Source organism: Juglans regia, chromosome 11, assembly GCF_001411555.2.
Source record: "Juglans regia cultivar Chandler chromosome 11, Walnut 2.0, whole genome shotgun sequence".
NCBI classification, from domain to species: domain Eukaryota; kingdom Viridiplantae; phylum Streptophyta; class Magnoliopsida; order Fagales; family Juglandaceae; genus Juglans; species Juglans regia.
The window spans coordinates 23,931,967-23,952,856 of record NC_049911.1 but is presented as its reverse complement, the minus strand read 5'-3'; the positions used below and the strand labels follow the sequence as shown (position 1 = coordinate 23,952,856).

Here is a 20,890-nt window from a genome sequence, read left to right as displayed (position 1 = left end):
TTTTCAGTTTTTTTCTGGTCTAATCTATAATCATTTGTTAATGCTGATACAAATGCAAGATTTCCAATACAAAAGGTGGTAATTCTTGGCTTTAGATCTCAGAGATCGTTTTAGATGAGTCCATTAAAATATTATTAGAATATTATTTTTTAATATTAATATTATTTTAAAATTTAAAAAAAATAAATTATTTATTATATTTTATATAAAAATTTAAAAAAATTATAATGATAAGACGAGAAGATATGAATTAAAAATATTTATATATCCAAACAGGACTTAAACTTTTTGGAATTAGGAGGTTAATTAAAGTGTAACAATTCTAAAAGCATTAATATTGACTTCATCAAAAGCTTAATCAAATATAAAATTTGATGAATTTCATCAAAATATGGCTACATTGAATTAGTCAAATAGATAAATGTGAAACTTTGAGTTACAGTAAATGTATAGGTTTTTTTAAATTTGAAGGTCTATTATTCATTCATCAAATCTATTTTTTATTCACTTTTAATCTCCAAAAGTCTTGTAATAATAATGTAAGAATCAAATTAAATTATTAATTAACATATGATTAGTGTAATTATAAAATATGAAAAAAATATTTTTATTAAAAAAATAATATTATATTATTATTTTGATGAATTCAATGACTAATTCAATGTGAAGTTATAGTTAGAAAAATTTTGAATTTATAGAAATCATGTACTTTTCATCAAATTTTAGAGATAATTTTGATAAAGCTAATGTCGATGCTCTAAATTTTTATCTTCAAAATGAAATTCTTTAATGATGAACTAGAGTTTAATATGGTGAATCTGGTCCACCTACTGAGGACAGGAAATGCAATGTAAGTACTGTAATGTCCTTATCTGATTTTGCTTAAACAATGAACTGTTTGATCCTTGGAGATGATGGCAGGGAGGGAGTTGTAATATTTTTCTTTCCTTGCTGCTTTAGCAAGTTCTCTAACGGTTGTACTTTCAATTTCAATGCTCAGCTAACTCAACTTTTAGCTCTAAATAAATATCTTTGAGAGTATGTCATGCTTTAAAGGAATGCTATCTTAATATAACTTGTCTATACAAAACCAATTCCTTTGCCAAAAATAAATATGTACAATTTTTTTTTTTTGTGTAAAAATCACTAGATTGGGCATTTAATGTTACCTACCTAATAATGTTTCATGAGGTGTAGATGAGTACATTTATTTCATCTTGGATTCTCACTTCTACCTCCTTGCCAAAAATTGAGCTTTCTTTCTTTTTTACAGCATACTTCATATTTCATTTGTTTTCTTCAATTAGAGAATTTTTTTTTTTTTTTTTTACAGTTGCTTCACAGTTATTTTGAACTCTGAAGTGACTAAAGATCCGTTTGAATTGTAAGATGAGATGAGATAATTTTATATGAATGTTGATAATTAAATAAAATATTATTTTTTAATATTATTATTGTGTAAAAATTTTAAAAAATTATAACGATAAGATAAGATGAGATTAAACTATTTATAAATCTTAAAAAGGTCTAAATCTACTGTAAGCTAAGTAAAAATGTTCATATTTTCCTAAAGAAAAAATGGGTTAGCTAAAAGAAACTCCAAATTGCTGGTTAGCTCTTCGAATCTGGATTTTGGGATCCAATTTTGACAGAATATTAATTTTTTTAACAAAACTAATAAATTAATAAAAATAGTATTATATATTAAGTATTATGTAGTTATTTAAAAAAAAAAAGAGTAAAATTTATTATTAAAAAATTAATTTTATTTTTATATAAGTTATATATTTATTTATTTTTTTAAATTAATTATATGGCACTTATATATTCTAATTATCATTTTTTTAATTAATAATTTTAGTTTTCTTTAAAAAGCACTAAAAATAGTAATGTTTTTTTTTTTTAATTTTATTTTATGTTGGGTAGGATGTTTGAAAAGTCAACCAGTTCAACAAATGATTGTCATTTTAAGAGGGCCCCCTGTACTGACTACAGTTGGAACATGAGTTAAATGTTCAGGTAGGAATTCAAAAGCCGCACTCCAATAGTGAGCGCGTGTACCAACCAACAACTCAACAAACCCACGTGTCAAGTGGCGGAGGAATCCAGCAATCATGTTATATCTCTCACCCGACAGCATTTATTTATAAAAATTCTTCTTGGATAATTCTTTTAGGAAAAAACAAAAAACAAAAATCAGCCTAAAATATTATCTATTTGTGAGTAATGCTACGCAGACACTGTGAGAGTGAGTAATTATTTTGTAATCGTTTTAAAAAGTAATATAATTAATTATTAAGAGTTAATTTTTTTAATATAAATATCATATTTATATATTTTAATTTTAATTTTTTTATATAATTTTTTAATACTTTTAAATATTTTAAAAAAATTATAATATTATTAAAAAAATAATTTTTAATCATTAAAAAATAATAAATAAATAAAACTACTGTAGAGAGCACCATTTGTGACTTCAGCATTTATGTTATAATTTTGCTTTTTCTGTCTGGCGGGGGACAAAAAATGTCATTTCATGTTTGTGTGGGGTAGAGGGTTGTGTAAATTCTGTATATGTTTTTCAGCATTTTTCGTTATGTTCAAAGATAGGGACATGATTATTATTTGTTTTTTAATGTGAGTCACTTAACTTTTTACCCATTATTCTAATTCCTTCACAATTAATATAAACCAGATACCACAATACCTCTGCACGATTGAATAGACGTGACCTCTCTCTCTCCCAGGCGAAAAAATGATTTTGCCTCGGAGGAGTTCGGCTCTATCCACCTCTTCCAATAGCCAGTCGTAATAGTTTACTGTTTGTCTGACAAATTTTTCTATTTTCCGTATTAGGTTTTTATCAATAACGTCGAAATAAGTCGATTTCTTGCTTTCCGGCATCTCTTGACCAATATGTGGCGCCTTTTCTGCATCTCCAGTAGCTGATTTTCAAGTTTGTAAAAGGATTCCGCTCATTTGCTTGGCAAGTTCCCCGCACGCACGACTTATGTTATGTGCAACATTCACGTGTCACCGCATCCTAGAATTGCTTTTGATGACACGCGCGGCTCCCCAGCATTAGAGGTGTTGGATCCTCCGGATCTAATCCTCCGTTCCATTTCTACGGCGGCACATGACCTGCACGCGCCAGATCATGCGCCGTCACAACATGTGTTGGTCTTTCACAGCGACTCGATTTTGTTTCGAACTGTTATCCTATGTTCCTGTTTTCCCGAATTGAAGACTGAATCCTTTTAGGGGGCCTTGTGGTAGGGGCATTTTAGTATAATTTGAGTCTTTTATAGCACTAACATGGTCTAATCAGCATTTATAGGAAAGGTGTTTCAGTACAATATAATATTTACGTCCCGTTTGGATAGTGAGATGAGATTAGATGAGTTGAGATAGTTTGTAAATAGTAATAAGATTGTTAAGTTGAGATGAGATGAGATAGTTTTGAAAAATTTTGTATGTTTGGATTATGAAGTGAATAGATGTGAGTCCCACCAATTATTGCATAGTACTTTTAATAAATAATTTGATAGATGTGAGTCCTACAAATAAGTAATAGTAATTTATAAATTAACTTTTGCACTGTGCGACATGCACAGTGGAATACGGGTGCACGTAACGTGCACCCATGTGTTCAACCTATGTGGCTCACGGCCTCCAATAGTGAGCCCGATGTGGTTGCCGGCAGCCTATGAGCTCAGTGCCTTTTGTCACATCAGGAATGGTCACTGACGCACGAAGGTCGTGCTCACCGTGGCCCCGAGCCACAGTGGCCATGAACATAGAGTGCATTCGTGAGGCTCACGGCTTGCAGTGGGTGCACATTGCCATGCACCCAAAATGGCCCTACCTGTGGTGTCCGTGGGCGGGCAGGACCACTACTGGCCAACACCAAGATGACCGCTATTTCTGTCATCGGCAAGGTGTCCTTTGACCACCCAGGCTTCTCAAGCCACGCAGTCACCACCAGCTTCCCACGACCTGTTGAAGCTGCCAAGGGCCACAACTAGACATGTCGGCATTTTCTCTCACCGATGTGATGTTCCCTGGCAACAGAAAATGCTGGTGGGACCTTCCACACTAGTCACACAGAAACAAACTCTGGATCCCAACCATGGAACGAGTTGCTCGGCCATGGACCTCGCCACAAGCTCCTTGGTGTGACAAGAAGCCTTCTCGCTCAGTAGGTCCTCGCCCAGTTTTGTGATGGGCAATGATAGGCCATGAGCTTTTTGCCTACGAAGTGGTTGAGGTGCTCCTTGGCTATGGAAGACCCTCGTCACACCATCTCACCACACTCCCTCGTTCACAACGTGCTTACTTGCTACCACGACCATTTATCACCTCATCACAGCAGGCAAGCTTCTTGCCCGCTCAGTGGACTCCATTAGGGGTGGGCTCCGACTCCGATAAAGTCGGAGTTATCGTTTCCGACCTCCGACTACGACAAAAGTCGGAGCTGAATTACCCCTCTGACTCCGACTCCAAACTGAGTCGAAGTCTGATTCCGATCGGAGTTTGGAGCTCCGACCTCCGATCGGAACTTTGAACGGAGGTCGGAGCTCCGACATCCGATTGGAACTCCGAACGGTGGTCGGAGGGAGTTCCGAACAGAGGTCGGAGCTCCGACTCCGAATTAAATTTTCGAACTCCGTTCAGAAATAAATTTCTAGTTATTGTTTTCTGTTCTTTTTTTATTATTATTTAAATTTTGTTGTTCAATTTCGTTTCAGATAGTGAGCAACATATATATTTTTTTTTTAAGTGAACCATCTACAAATATTTGGTTTATTCAAGAGTTTTCAATAATTTAAACATTCCTTCTGATTTTGTTACTGAATTTTGATTATATCTTTAATTTGTTTTATGTCCGCCTGAATTTAGCATTAAAAGTGCTCATGACTCATGAGTCAAAAATTACACAAATTTAAAATTTTATAGAGAAGAATGATGGTACGAATTTGTATAATTCGATTAATTTCAGTTGGATAATAAATTATAAACGTTTGAGAGAGGATGAATAAGTACTAATAGAAATTATAGAATAAAGAGTACTTATCCCACGTCTTTGCTCGAGATATAACTACATAAATATAACTATATAAATAGTTTAAAAAGTAAATAACATATATGATATAGCCATAAGTTATAACAGTCTCATTTATAACGTAATAACAATATGATTCAGCCTTGAAATATAACTACATAAAAATTAAACACGGATTTCACTCAAATGCTTTTTGTTCCATTGGTCATGCCTGAAATGAAGATAGAAAGTTGCAATCAATAGATGAAAAAGAATTGATAATAAAAAATTGAACACGGTAAAAGAATAAGGAAGAAGAAGGGGGGTGACGCGGTTCTTCTTCCCCCTTTTTAATATAAAACGACGCCATTCCATATTAAGTGGAACGGTGTCGTTCAATTTTTTTTTTAAAAACCCAGCTGTAAAACGACGTCGTTTTACAGCTGGGTTTTATAAAAAAAATTTCGGAGTGGGAGTCGGAGCTCCTTGTAGCTCCGATTCCGACTCCAACTCCGAATAGTTATTCGGAGCTACTCCGAATTCCGACAACTCCGATTTCGTCGGAGTTGGCATCAGAGCGGAAGTCGGACGGAGTCGGAATTTTTGGAATTTTGCACACCCCTAGACTCCATCATCGCGAGCATCCATGCGCGGTTGTCCAATCCATGGCACTGCACCAAGACTGAGGGATGCGAGGTGCGTTAATGGTTCCAGTGAGGGGAAGGGGTTCGGAAAACCCAGAGGTTGGAGCTGTATGGTCTCGCTCCCGTTGTTCTTTCATCTGCAAAAGGTTCAGGATGACAGGCCATTTGTCGTTAGTGAAGTGAGATGGTTTTCAATCTCATATAGTGAAACAAAGCTTTTGGATAGGAGAGTATCTCTTCATACAAAGTGAGTTCATCTCAACTTTGAAACCCAACTGCAACTTAAACTCTCTCTTTTATTATAGAGTAAATATATATTCGCTATAACGTCATGTGTGTTAGACCGAAACACCACATTCCTATTTATTTAAATATTATAGCAAAAAACAAAGACAAAATAGGCAAAAGGATGTATTTAATTAAGACTTATTAAATAGTAGATTCCAATGTGGCAATGCATTTAAGTGGCAATCTATTTAAAGCAATTAACCTAGTGTGCCACGTGCATTGTAATATTTTCAAGATATCAAAGATTGAATTGATATAATTACTGATATAGGGAGGTAATTGAGGTCTAATTAATGTTTTATTGTCGCATGATCCTTGAAATTCATGATTATTATCCACTAACAAAATCTTCATCAATGAAAATGTAATGGGTGGAGCCCATTTTGAAGATGATCCCCCATGCCTAATCTTTTGAGATGGGCTTGAAGAATATCCTCCAAGCTAAAAGAGAGAATATACTTGGATAAGGTATATAACTCACACGAATATATATATATATATATATGAATAAATCTTCACAATCTCTTCACATTTCATATTTTATATATTTTTTTAATTTTTATTATTTTTTTCTTTTATCAAATATTTATTATATGAATAATAAATAACAAATTTAAAATAATTTAAAAAGAATAAACTTAAAAAAATATTTTAAAAAATATTAAAAAATTATAGTATACAGTATGGTGGAAATTATGTAACAAAACTCTATATATATATATATATATAGTAAGTCTTACTTGGGCCGCATCTTTAATGGATCACAAGAGACACGAGTACACAAGCGTGCATAAATTGTACGAAAGGATGATGTTCTCTTTATTTTTAAATATTTAAGAAATTAAAATTAAAATACACTAGCGATCAAAATCAAGAAACAAATCCAAGAGACAAACAAGCATAAACACAATATATTATTGCAAAAATATAAGCAAATGAAGAGAAAATTGAGGTAGCCCTTTCACCGTGATCATATGCATGCAATACAAACCTCTTACAATATCGATTTACAAGGAATTCATTTCGAGGCACCTTCAAACTCTTAAGGTCAACTATGGAGATGGAAGGATAAAGCTCTTCTAAAACCTGATAAGTTATGGCAAAAGCATTCAAACATTGAATTCCAGAAACTGGTTTTACAACCTTCTTTTATGGTTTAGATGGAAAACCAAGCAACAGATGCTAGAACATTTACACGCTAATCAAAATCTTGAAACATGTCAGTCTCATGCAAACGCATGACTTTCTTTGATAAGTCATGTACTTATATATAATTTGTTGGGATTAACTGATTATCAAAAGTTGAGTTAAAGTGAAATAGCGGAAGCTGTAAATAAAAAAAAATACGACAATCACACACAGAATTTCAAGATTTAAGTAGTTTGGCTCAATGTGAGCCTATGTTCACTGGCGGGGTCAGTATCAATGAATTCACTATCAATACAGGTGGAATACAAGAAATCAATCACAAAGTTCTCAATCTCAAAGCCCCAATACACTCAATGAACTTTGAGATTCTCACAAGAGGACAACTCTCTCTACTGTAAATATACGGCTGCCTCAAATGCCAAAAAGCAAAAATAAAATTAAAACAATTTGTATTTATACTGAAACGGCGTGAAGCCTTAAAAGAACATTCGCTGAAGTGGTGCTCGAGCAAACATTAGGATTGGCATCCCGCTCGAGCTGACCATCAAGCAGGTGTCGAACGAACTCTCGGGTTGTGTTCAGCTCGAACTGACTATCGAGCAATTGATGAGCGAACTCATTGGTTGAGGCTTCACTCGAGTGGCAGAGATGCCGCTCGAGCGAACAATCTGTAGAGTCACTATTTTAACAAGATTCAAGTCACATCTCAACATAATTTATTGAACAGCCTAAGATATTGAAGTTTTATATTCCAGCAAAATGCAGAGATGATATTTGATAGGAAATACTAGTTATAAACATTCAATGTGGTCTTTTGTTATTCTCGTAAACCGGGTAGATATTTTCAGTCAAGAAAACTAAATGAAAAGGTCAAAAAAAGGCTTCTCCGAAAGTTTTCTAAACCTTTTTCCCATAAAGTTGTTAAGAACCTATTCATCATCATTCCAATCGATAGACTAATCCATAAGGGTAGTGATAGGCTTACTACCTATCTATTACCTATCTACTATTTGTAGTGTTTTTATTTTTTTATCATTTTATTTTAAATATTTTTTTAACATCCTTAATCATTAAGAAAAAATTAAAAAAATATATAAATTTACTAATTATCACTTTCTTAACTATTAAGTAAAATAAAAAATTATAAAAAAAATCAAATATAAAAAAAGTAGTAAATGAGTAGTAAGAATGTAGTAACCCTATCATTTTCCAATCCATAATCCTCTTCTGATCAAATATTCTCTTTTTTTCTTTTTTCTTTTTTCCCCGTAAATTACACATATGCCCAATGGGTGTTGAATTCATGAACTCAGGGGTACTCTTATGGGTGCAGAAAGTTCCATATGAGCCAGAGCTCATAAAGTTTTTTGCTTAGACATTCAATAACCTGTATTAATTTCTTTTAATCAATTGTTGTGGTAGGCTGCAAAGGGAGAGGTACCACTTAGCTATACGGGTCAGTATTGTAGAGATTTCTACTACCGAGTAACCTTTTTCACTCAAGTATGAGAACTTATAAATCTAATTGAGGGAGCAAAAGAAAGTGCTCATCATCTGCTTGCGAATGTTCCCCACAAACTAACATGATCCAATATATCAGTTTCAAATATGTTATGAAAGGTCGACTCAGTTTCAATTGCTGAATAGGCAAACATACCAGAAGCTCCTACCTTCTTCTCCTCAGTGGCTGGTTCAAGCATCAGTCTCTTTCGTCGAGTCGCGCCGAACGTACGGAATGGATAAGGAATTTGGTGGAAGAGAGCACAAGAGGCTCCCTCCTCTCGGCCCTCAGCCATTGCAATCGAGTCCCACATTGGAAAGAAATTAGAATATATTGCTCTTTATGTAGTGATAGTCCAACAATAATGACTGCCGAGTCCGGTAGCGCGGGCCTGTGACCCAGGTCGGGGGCATTAAAGGTGAATTTTGGGAGAATTGAGTGGCTGAGCTTACGGGGCCTTGACTCTGAAGTCTCGCGCACGAACTTTGGGGCCGCGGAGTACATGTCGGTAATAGGAACCAGTCAGTAAATAAGGGAGAGGGGCCTGACGAGAGAATACCCCCTTTCCCCTTCTCTCCCTTGTGGATGGGGGGGTTTGTGGGTATTCCGTGTACTCCCCCTCTGTCGCTGGCTTCATCAGAGCAGCGATTTGTTACTGTTGCGATTTCTTGTTAAGGTGGGGCGGCCTGGAAGGCCCGCTTCTCAATTTCTACTTCCACCTTTTATTTTTTTTAATTATCAAAATTCTACATATTTTATCGTAATTGATCCTTTTATTTATTTAAATTGGTGATGCTTTGAATCCTCACATGAATAATATTAATTTAATAAAAATATGATTATTAATTAATATATAATAGGTAGAATAGTAAAATATGATAAAATAAAATAAATTAATAATTAAAAAAATTAAATATTTTTGAAATTATTAATTATTCATTACTATATAATAAATAAATATATAATCTAATATGAAAATTTGATGTGAATAATTAAAATTAAATTCATCTTATATTATTTTATTATTATATAATAAAAAAATAACTATTCAAATGTAGATTTTATTATTTTTTATGAATATAAGATAAAAATCAAATTTATCTTATATTCATAAAAAATGTCCTTTAACTTTAACTAATTCAATGAGAGTGCTCAGAGCATTCTCATTGGATTAGTTAAAAGTTAAATCCAATGAAAATTTAGTTATTAGATCAGTAAATTACTCACATTGAATTAGCTATATTCCAAATATTTGGAATATAGCTACAGTAATATTCAAACTAATTTTTAAATTTGGAATACACTATTCATTCATCAAATCCTTTTTATATTATTTCTTTCTCTCTCCTTTTAATATCAATTATTTCTCTCTCCATTTTAAATGACAATTGAAAAAATATAATTAGAATACAATTATTAATTAATATATAATATTATGAATAGTAAAATATGATAAAATAAAATAAATTCATAATTAAAAAAATTAAAAAATTTTCAAAATTATTAATTACTTATTACTATATAATGAATAAATGGATAATCCAATTTGGAGATTTGATGTGAATAGTCAAAGTTAAATTCATCTTATATTATTTTATTGTCATATAATAAAAAAATAGCTATTCCAATATAGAAATTTATATGAATGTAATAGTTAAATGCTAAATTTATCTTGCATTCATAAAAAATGTACTTTAATTTAGCTAATCCAATGAGAGTTAGTCATTCTTTTCCATTTTCTATATATCAATAACTATAAGCTATTTGTGGCGTGTGTGATGATGGGTAACAAAATTCTATTTAGAATCACAAATTTTCTAAACAAGAATGGTATATGGTAAGAAATGTTATAGATATTTTCAATTATTTTCCTACTTGACTCGACCTGTTTCATTTGAACTATTTCATTATTCGGATTGAATGGATTGATTCGATACAATACACTCTGTTTAATATAAAAAAAAATCATAACAAAAATAGTAAAATATATACATAACGTGTACAATTAATAATTTTAATCTTTTGTACTATCATTCTTATAATTTGATATGAAATTAAATAGATTAAGGATAAATTCATTTGACCTAGATATTAAATATGCTTGACCTTTTATTGGATACAAGCTCTCGGGCATTTCATTACTTAAAGAGTTAGGACTGTTGGATACATCTCATTTAATTATAATAATTTTTTAAAAATTTATAAAAAATATAATAAATGATTCAAAATTTTTAATTATAAAATAATAATAAAATTAAAATATTTTTATAATATTTTATTTAACTTTCATCTCAACTCATAAATTAATATTCAAATTTCTTCATTTTCGTTACAACCTAAACGGCACAGTTGCACACTAGGTTTATGTTTAGCAAAGGCGCTCCCTCCAATTGTACGAAAATCAAAGCAGCCCCTCAAAGGCAGACTCTACTTTTTATCTCCATTGGCATGCTTATGGCAGGTGCCGTCAAGAAACATATTTCAGTTGCCAATAAATAGCGTTTTTTGTTTTTAATTTTATTTCTGTATGGAGCTCTAGCGCCCCGCAGATTCGAAGCGCATGGAAAATAGTTCAGAGGCCTGGCTTCTCTGAAGGATTAATCAAACCATCAAGGGAACCCGATTGAAGGTGATTGATGAAAACTTGGTGAGTCGATAATGTTTGGTTATCTCTGTTCAAGACATCTATTACTAGGCAAACACAGGAGGACCAATTTGGGTTTTCTTCCGAAAAATGGTTTCTTTATTGGCAAATCATTTGCTTCAGTCGGTTTATCTGTATCTAATAAAAAACTAGAAGAAAAAGAGCATTCTTTTGCGGTGTCTTACTTCATAAACTATTGTGGGTTGTCCACAAAATCTGCTATTCTAGCATCCCAGAGGGTACGATTTCGAACTCCAGAGAAACCAGACTCAGTGCTTAATCTCCTCAAAGAGAATGGGTTCACCAATACCCAAATCTCCCGGCTTGTCAAGATAGAACCGCAGCTGCTTTTATCTAGTCCTGAAAAGTGTAATGAGCCTTGAAGATTCTAAGAGAAAATGTCGTGAACTGAGGTTACTAGCCTCCAAAGATTCAATGGAGTTACGCTAGGAAAGAGGAGATATAGAGAGAAAGAGATAGAGTGATAGAAACAGAGAGAGAGGTCGAGTTCCCTTGAATGCCGAAGTTGGCCTCTTTCCCAACTTACGGCTACTATTTATAGAGAAAAAGGGTTTCGGTTACATGCGCTGTTAGGAAAACTGCACCATTTAATCCAAACGACAGTACAAGAACGACATCGTTCTAATTATTCCATCTTAACACTAAACGACATGCTAACAGACAGTTAAACAAACCAACTGACACTTAAACAAAACTCTGCGTTTTGATCATTTCTTCACTGCGAATCGGGACTTCAATCTCAGCAAGTCCTCAACCCTTGTTCATGCAAAGCTTAAACATCACTTACTATAGCCCGTAACAAAAAGACCCTATTGCCCAAGATTGAGTTTTTCCGTTCTATGGGGGTTTCAAGCTCCGACCTCTCTAGGATCCTCTCTTCAAACCCTTCTCTGTTAAGAAGGAGCTTGGAGAAACATCTTATACCCTGTTATGATTTTCTCAAGAGTGTACTTATTCTTGACGAGAAAGTTGTTACCGTTTTCAAGCGCTCACCATGGGTTGTTTGTATACATAATATGGTTCCCAATATAGCACTTTTGAGGCAAGTTGGAGTGCCTCAATCCACAATCTCTTTCTTGGTAACTAATTTTCCTTCTACAGCGTTTGTTAAGCATACTAGGTTTGCTGAGGCTATCCACGAGGTGAAGGAAATGGGATATGATCCCTCCAAAACGGTTTTCGTTCATGCAATCCAAGTGTTATTGAGGATGAGTAGAGCAAAGTTGGAATCGAAGTTGGAGCTTTATAAGAGATGGGGTTGGTCAAAAGACGTTGCTCTCTTAGCCTTTAAAAGGCATCCAAATTGTATGCTTTTATCAGATAAGAAGATCACAAAAGCAATGGACTTCTTTGTGAACAAAATGGGGAGTTCATTAACAGACATTGCTAGAAATCCTACAGTTCTATTTTTCAGCTTGGAGAAGAGGATTATACCTAGATGTTCAGTTATTCAGATTTTGATAGCCAAGGGTTTGGTTAAGAATGATATGTCCCTGTCGACTTTCATACTACCTGGCGAGAGGTGCTTCCTGGATAAGTTTGTGATCAAATTTCAAGATGGTGTTCCTGAACTGCTGAATGTGTATACGGAGAAGACGGATCTTTTGGATGTTAGAATTCAATCTTAGAAGGGTATGTGGGTTGGGAAACTTTGTAAAATCTTGACTTCAAATTTGATGCATGTCATAGTTGCCAGCTTTGGTGTTTCCAATTTAGTAGGTGTTGTCTGGCCTTAAAGATAAGTTATTGGGTATGCATTTTGCACTAGTTGGATAGGGATGCGATATCTTATGATAAAAACTCAGTATTGTGCTGTGCTATAGTTTGTCGATTCCAAATGAAGTTCCCGACTGATTTTTATGGCATAGAGCCTATTTTTCTGAATTGTCATGGAGTATCTTAGCTTAACCCCAGCATGATTGTATTATAAAAATCTCTATTTCTCAAGTCATTGTTTGGTTAGTGAGGTGATCTGCGATCTCAATTCTACTTTCACTTTTTTTTTTAACTTATCAAAATTCTACATATTTTATCGTAATTGATCTTTTTTGTTTTATTTATTTAAATTGGTGATGCTTTGAATCCTCCCAAGAATAACATAAGTATTAAGTTTTTTGAAATTAAAATGATACACATTAGTTTTCACAAAACATTATACAATTATATTTTAAAATGAAGGATATTTTTGTAAAATATTTTATAAAAGTAACATCATTTTATAAAAATACCATCACTTTAAAATATATATTGTGAAATATATTATAAAATGCATCGTGTATATATCATTATTTGTTTGCAATTGCTTCGGACATGAATTTGTGGGGACTAATCCTTTGTGAGAACTTCATGATTGTCAATTTGTCAGTAACACAGTCATGATTGTTTTTTATAATACAAAAAGGTTATGAAGATAATTATTGTTTTATATCAATTTAGGAATACATGACATCATATTTAAAATAGTAAAATATGACAAATTAGTTTTGATAAATTACAATTAAATTTGTAATGAAGATTTTAATCCTTTTAACTTCCTTCACAAGAAGATCTGTTTCCATTATAGTATTGCTTTTTTTTTTCTTTTCTTTTTCCTGGTAAATAGAAACAGTTTAGTATATTTTCTTAAAGTTGCGGCAAAAAAGTTTCACTAGCTTCAGATTGAGGTTTGATTTGTTTTTATAAACCATCTTATCTAATTTAATTATTATAATTTTTTCAAACTCTCAAATAAAAAATAATTTAATTTTTTCAAATTTTAAAATAAAAATAATATTTTATGAAATTTTTAACTTTTTTCTCATCTCATCTATGTAACCAAACAAGGCCGGAATCTTAATCTTTAAGGTCTGCCTTTTTCTTTTTAAAGGGATTGCATAAGATTAGCATGCTAAGGTTAGGTTTGGATAGTAAGTTGAGATGAGATAAAGTTGAAAATTGAATAAAATATTATTTTTTAATATTATTATTATTTTATAATTTGAAAAAATTGAATTATTTATTGTAATTTGTGTGAAAATTTATAAAAAATATAATAACAAAATGAGATGAGATTTAACTCTAAATCCAAATCGAGACATTTTCTTTACATGAAAGTTTCAAGTCACTAACTATATTTGGAATCACAAATTTTCTAAACAAGAATGGTATATGGTAAGAAATGTTATAGATCTTTTTAATTATTTTCCTACTTGACTCGACGTGTTTCGTTTGACCCATTTCATTATTCGGAGTGGATGGATTGATTGGATACAATACACTCTGTTTAATATAAAAAAAAAATCATAACAAAAATAGGAAAATATACGCATAACGTGTACAATTAATAATTTTAATATTTTGTACTATCATTCTTATAATTTGATATGAAATTAAATAGATTAAGGATAAATTCATTTGACCTAAATATTAAATATGGGGTAGGAAACTTGTAAAATCTTGACTTCAAATTTGATGCATGTCATAGTTGCCAGCTTTTGTGTTTCCAATTTAGTAGGTGTTGTCTGGCCTTAAAGATAAGTTATTGGGTATGCATTTTGCACTTGTTGGATAGGGATGCGATATCTTATGACAAAAACTCTCAGCACGTTCCTCCAAATAATTAAAGTATTTTATAAGGAAATGTCCCTAAAGTTAAGCCAAAAGTAGTAAAATCTTACATCACAGCCAACAACAGGGAAGTAGAATTTGGTCCCCTCCTCCTCACCCTTCAGAATTTTAGAAGCCGTTGCAAATGATGATATTGCCAGTCCATTCCATGATACAATTACCTAGCAAGTACCTGAGTTGTTAAAAGAGTGCATAATAATAATAAAATTAAAAAGATATCTAAAAACAGTGGATCAATTCCTTGATAAAATAAGTCATTGGATAGTGAGATGAGATTAGATGAATTGAGATGGTTTATAAATGGTAGTAAGATTGTTAAGTTGGGATGAGATGAGATGGTTTTGAAAAATTTTGTATGTTTTGGTTAGGAAGTGAGATGAGATGATTTTAACTTTTTGAAAATTTGATAGATATGAGTCCCACCAATTATTGCATAGTATTTATAATAAATAATTTGATAGATGTGAGTCCCACAAATAAATAATAGTAATTCATAAATTAACTTTTGCACTGTGCATGTAGCACATGCACCCACTGTGCATGGCATGCACAGTGGAATACAAGTGCACGTAACGTGCACCCATGTGGCTCACGACCTCCAACCGTGAGCCCAATGTGGCTACCGGCAGCCTGTGAGCTCAATGCCTTTTGTCGCAGCAAGAATGGTCACTGACCCATGGAGGTCGTGCTCGTCGTGGTGGCCATGAAAATAGAGTGCATCCGTGAGGCTCACGGCTTGCAGTGGGTGCACATTGCCATGCACCCAAAAGGTCCCCTCCCTGTGGCGTAAGTGGGTAGGCAGGGCCACCACTGCCAACACCAGGATGACCGGCTATTTTTGTCATTAGCAAGGTGTCCTTCGACAACTCAGGCTTCTTAAGCCATGCAGTCACCACCAGCTTCCCACAGCTAGCTGAGGCTACTAGGGGCCACAACTAGACATGCTGGCATTTTCTATCACCGACAACAGAAAATGCTGGTGGGACCTTCCCCACTGGTCACACAAAAACGAACTCCAGATCCCAACAACGGAACGAGTTGCTCGGCCATGGACCTCACCACAAGCTCCTTGGTGTGATAGGAAGCCTCCTCGACCCAGTTCTGTGATGGGCAACGATAGTTGCTCGGCCACGAGCTTCTCGCCCAAGGATGGAGGATCTCGCCACCCTCCCTCGGCCATGAGCTTTTCGCCCACGAAGTGGCCAAGGCACACCTCAACCATGGAAGGCCCTTGTCACACCATCTCACCACACTCCCTCGGCCATGAACTTTTCGCCCACGAAGTGGCCAAGGCACACCTCAACCATGGAAGGCCCTCGTCACACCATCTCACCACACTCCCTCGTTCACAACATGCTTACTAGCTACCACGATCATTTTCTCACCTCATCACAGCAGGCAAGCTTCTTGCCCGCTTAGTGGACTCCACCATTGCGAGCATCCATGCGCGGTGGTCCAATCCATGGCATTGCACCAAGACGGAGGGATGTGAGGTGTGTTAATGGTTCCAGTGAGGGGAAGGGGTTCGAAAAACCCAGAGGTTGGAGCTGTGTGGTCTCACTCCCGTTGTCCTTTCATCTGCAAAAGCTTCAGGATGACAGACCATTTATCATTAGTGAAGTGAGATGGTTTTCAATTTCATATAGTGAAACAAAGCGTTTGGATAGGAGAGTATCTCTTCATATAAAGTGAGTTCATCTCAATTTTGAAACCAAACTACAACTTAAACTCTCTCTTTATTATAGAGTAAATATATATTCGCTATAACGTCATGTGTGTTAGACCGAAACACCGCATTCCTATTTATTTAAATATTATAGCAAAAAAAAAAAACAAAAACAAAAAGAAGACAAAATAGGCAAAAGGATGTATTTAATTAAGACTTATTAAATAGTAGATTCCAACGTGGCAATGCATTTAAGTGGCAATCTATTTAAAGCAATTCACCTAGTGTGCCACGTGCATTGTAATATTTTCAAGATATCAAAGATTGCATTGATATAATTACTGATTTAGGGAGGTAATTGAGGTCTAATTAATGTTTTATTGTCGCGTGATCCTTGAAATTCATGATTATTATCCACTAACAAAATTTTCATCAATGAAAAAGTAATGGGTGGAGCCCATTTTGAAGATGATCCCCCATGCTTAATCTTTTGAGAAGGGCTTGAAGAATATCCTCCAAGCTAAAAGAGAGAATATGCCTGGATAAGGTATATAACTCACACGAATATATATATATATATATATGAATAAATTTTTACAACCTCTTCATACTTTACATTCTATATTTTTTTAATTATTATTATTTTTCTTTTATCAAATATTTATTATATGAATAATAAATAAAAAATTTTGAAATAATTTAAAAAAAATAAACTAAAAACAAAATTTAAAAAATATTAAAAAATTATGAAATGTACAGTATGATAGAGGTTGTGTAACAAAACTCTATATAGATATATAACAAGTCTTACTTGGGCCGCATCTTTAATGGATCACAAAAGACACGAGTACACAAGCGTGCATATATTGTACGAAAGGATGATGTTCTCTTTATTTTTAAATATTTAAAAAAATTAAAATTAAAATACACTAATGATCAAAATCAAGAAACAAATCCAAGAGACAAACAAGCATAAACACAATATATTATTGCAAAAACATAAGCAAATGAAGAGAAAATTGAGGTAGCCCTTTCACCGTGATCATATGCATGCAATACAAACCTCTTACAATATCGATTTATAAGGAATTCATTTCGAGGCACCTTCAAACTCTCAAGGTCAACTATGGAGATGGAAGGAGAAAGCTCTTCTAAAACCTGATAAGTTATGGCAAAAGCATTCAAACATTGAATTCCAGAAACTGGTTTTACAACCTTTTTTTATGGTTTAGATGGAAAACCAAGCAGCAGATGCTAAAACATTTACACGCTAATCAAAATCTTGAAACATATCAGTCTCATGCAAACGCATGACTTTCTTTGATAAGTCATGTACTTGTATATAATTTGTTAGGATTAACTCATTATCAAAAGTTAAGTTAAAGTGAAATAGTGGAAGCAAATAAAAGAAAATACGGCAATCACACACATAATATTAAGATTTAAGTGGTTCGACGCAATGTCAGCTTACGTCCACTGGCAGGGTCGGTATCAATAAATTCACTATCAACATAGGTGGAGTACAAGAGATCAATCACAAAATTATCAATTCCGAAGCCTCAATACACATAACGAACTTTGAGATTCTCACAAGAGGACAACTCTCTCTACTGTAAATATACAGCTGCCTCAAATGCCAAAAAGTAAAAATACAATTAAAACAATTTGTATTTAAACTGAAACGGTGTGGAGCTCTTAAAAAGAACATTCGCTCAAGTGAATGTTAGAGTTGGCATCTCGCTCGAGCTGACTGTCGAGTGGGTGTCAAGCTGACTGTCGAGCGGGTATCGAGCGAACTCACGAGTTGTGTTCAGCTCGAGCTGACTATCGAGCAATTGATGAGCGAACTCACTGGTTGAGGCTTCGCTCGAAGGGCAGAGACACCGCTCGAGCGAACAATCTGTAGAGTCACTATTTCAACACGATTCAAGCCACATCTCAACATAATTTGATTATCAGTCTAAGATATTGAAGTTTTATATTCCAGCAAAACGCATAGATGATATTTGATAGGAAATACTAGTTATAAACATTCAATGTGGTCTTCTGTTATTCTCATTAACCGGGGAGATATTTTCAGTCAAGAAAACTAAATGAAAAGGTAAAAAAAAGGCTTCTCCGAAAGTTTTCTAAACCTTTTTCCCAGGAAGTTGTTCAGAACTTATTCATCATCATTCCAATCGATAGACTAATCCATAATCCTCTTCTGATCAAATATTCTCTTTTTGTCTTTTTATTTTTATTTTTCCCGTAAATTACACATATGCCCGATGGGTGTTGAATTCATGACCTTAGGGGTACTCTTATGGGTGCAGAAAGTTCCATATGAGCCAGAGCTCATAATTTTTTTTTATTAGACATTCAATAGCCTGTATTAATTTCTTTTAAGAGTAATGTTACGTACAGTCGTAGAGTGTACAAGTACCGTATAGTCATTTTGAAAAAAGGTAAAGTCCACTATTAAAAAATTAATTTATTTTCACGTGAATCCCGTATTTATTTACTTTTTTTAAAGCGATTGTACGGCGCTTACGCAGTCACGACTGTAAATATTATTTCTCTTATTTTAATCAATTGTTGAGGTAGGCTGCAAAGGGAGAGGTACCACTTAGCTATACGGGTCAGTATTGTAGAGATTTCTACTACCGAGTAACCTTTTTCACTCAAGTATGAGAACTTATAAATCTAATTGAGGGAGCAAAAAAAAGTGCTCATCATCTGCTTGCGAATGATCCCCACAAACTAACATGATCCAATATATCAGTTTCAAATATGTTACGAAAGTTTGACTCAGTCTCAATTGCTGAATAGGCAAACATACCAGAAGCTCCTACCTTCTTCTCCGGTACTTGCGTATCACAATTCTCTCCTGCAGAAGCCCACCGACATATTCCCACTTCACATTCGGAACCTATGGTGAAAAGAAGGTATTAAAAAATAAATCCCATGATTAGAAGTAAAATTCCCAAAGAATAGATCCCCCCACGTTAATGGAACGAAAACTGGAGTGCCCCATGCCGATGCATTCATTTTCTTTGATCGTCCTAATGCCAAATCCCGATGAAAATGGCACAAAAAATAGTTCAATCTTACAAAATCACCATTAGGTTTTTCTTTAGAATTAGTTCCGTCATCCTCAGTGGCTGGCTCAAGCCTCAGTCTCCTTCGTCCAGTCGCGCCGAACGTATGGAATGGATAAGGAATTTGGTGGAATAGAGCACCAGAGGCTTCCTCCTCTCGGCCCTCAGCCATTGCAAACGAATCCCACATCGGAAAGAAATTAGAATATATTGCTCTTCATATAGAGATAGTTAAACTTAATTCATTGCCGAGTCTGGCAACGCGGGCTTGTGACCCAGTTTGGGGGCATTAAGGGTGACTTTAGGAGAATTGAGTGGCGGCCTAGGCTCGGAAGTAGCGCGAGGGCCCGCGCACGGAACTTCGGTGCCGCGGGGAGCACATGTGTCGGTTAGAGGAACCAGTCAGTAAATAAGGGAGAGGGGACATCTTCGAGAATACCCCCCCTTACCCCTCCCCCCGGCTGCGGGGGGGAGTAAGGAGGTAATCCGTGTACTTCCCCTCTGTCGCTGGCTTCATCAGAGCAGCGATTTGTTACTGCTGCGATTTCTTGTTAAGGTGGGCGGCCCACCTAATAGAAGGCCAGCTTCTCAATTCTACTTCCACCTTTTATTTTTTTTAATTATGAAAATTCTACATATTTGCAAGTCTCCAAGAGACTCAAAATTTATGTTTCATCTCGGAAATATCTTGGTGCGTGCAGTTCTGATTCTGGGTGAAGATCTACGAAAAAATCCTACACTTGAAGTAAAAAATAAGAGAACTACAAAGAACAATCAAGACGAATAAGTAAGTGGAGAGCCAGAGGATGACTCATATCGCTAACGAAAGAACATAAGAAAGCAAATGAATGAACATCTTCGCATGTTGAGGTCAATTAATTTATGTTTCATCTCAGAAATACCTTGGTGCGTGCAGTTCTGATTCTGGGTGAAGATCTACAAAAAAACCTACACCTGAAACAAAGAATAAGAGAAAAATACAAAGAACAATCAAGATGAGTGAGGAAATGGAGAGCCAGAGGATGACTCGTATCACTAATAAAAGAACATAAGGAAGCAAATGAATGAACATCTTCGCGTGTTGAGGTCCCTAATACCTGGCTCATATGTAAGAAGGGTATTGAATTGTATAAAATATAATCAAACAAAGACTACATTTTACGTTTCTTCATTATCTTATGCATAAGTACTTGTGACAATAATTTGTAGGGAGATCAAGCTTCTATTATTGGAGGAGCCATTGATTTTGT

At 34.3% G+C, this 20,890-nt stretch overlaps 1 protein-coding gene across 2 annotated transcripts; it reads right to left on the bottom strand.

Moving 5' to 3' along the window:
• Positions 1-7,390: 7,390 nt before the first annotated feature.
• LOC109008247 lies at positions 7,391-20,243 on the bottom strand. Of its 2 annotated transcripts, XM_035695484.1 has the most exons (3): positions 19,662-20,243; positions 19,382-19,471; positions 7,391-7,801 (listed from the first exon to the last, which is right to left on the bottom strand). In XM_035695484.1, exons 1-3 carry the CDS (start codon positions 19,828-19,830, stop codon positions 7,701-7,703), a joined length of 360 nt encoding a protein of 119 aa, XP_035551377.1. In that variant the 5' UTR covers positions 19,831-20,243; the 3' UTR covers positions 7,391-7,700. The 2 variants fall into 2 exon arrangements, 1 of the variants encoding a protein (XP_035551377.1); XR_004802757.1 differs by lacking the exons at positions 19,382-19,471; positions 19,662-20,243 and adding an exon at positions 8,780-9,336.
• Positions 20,244-20,890: the final 647 nt, after the last annotated feature.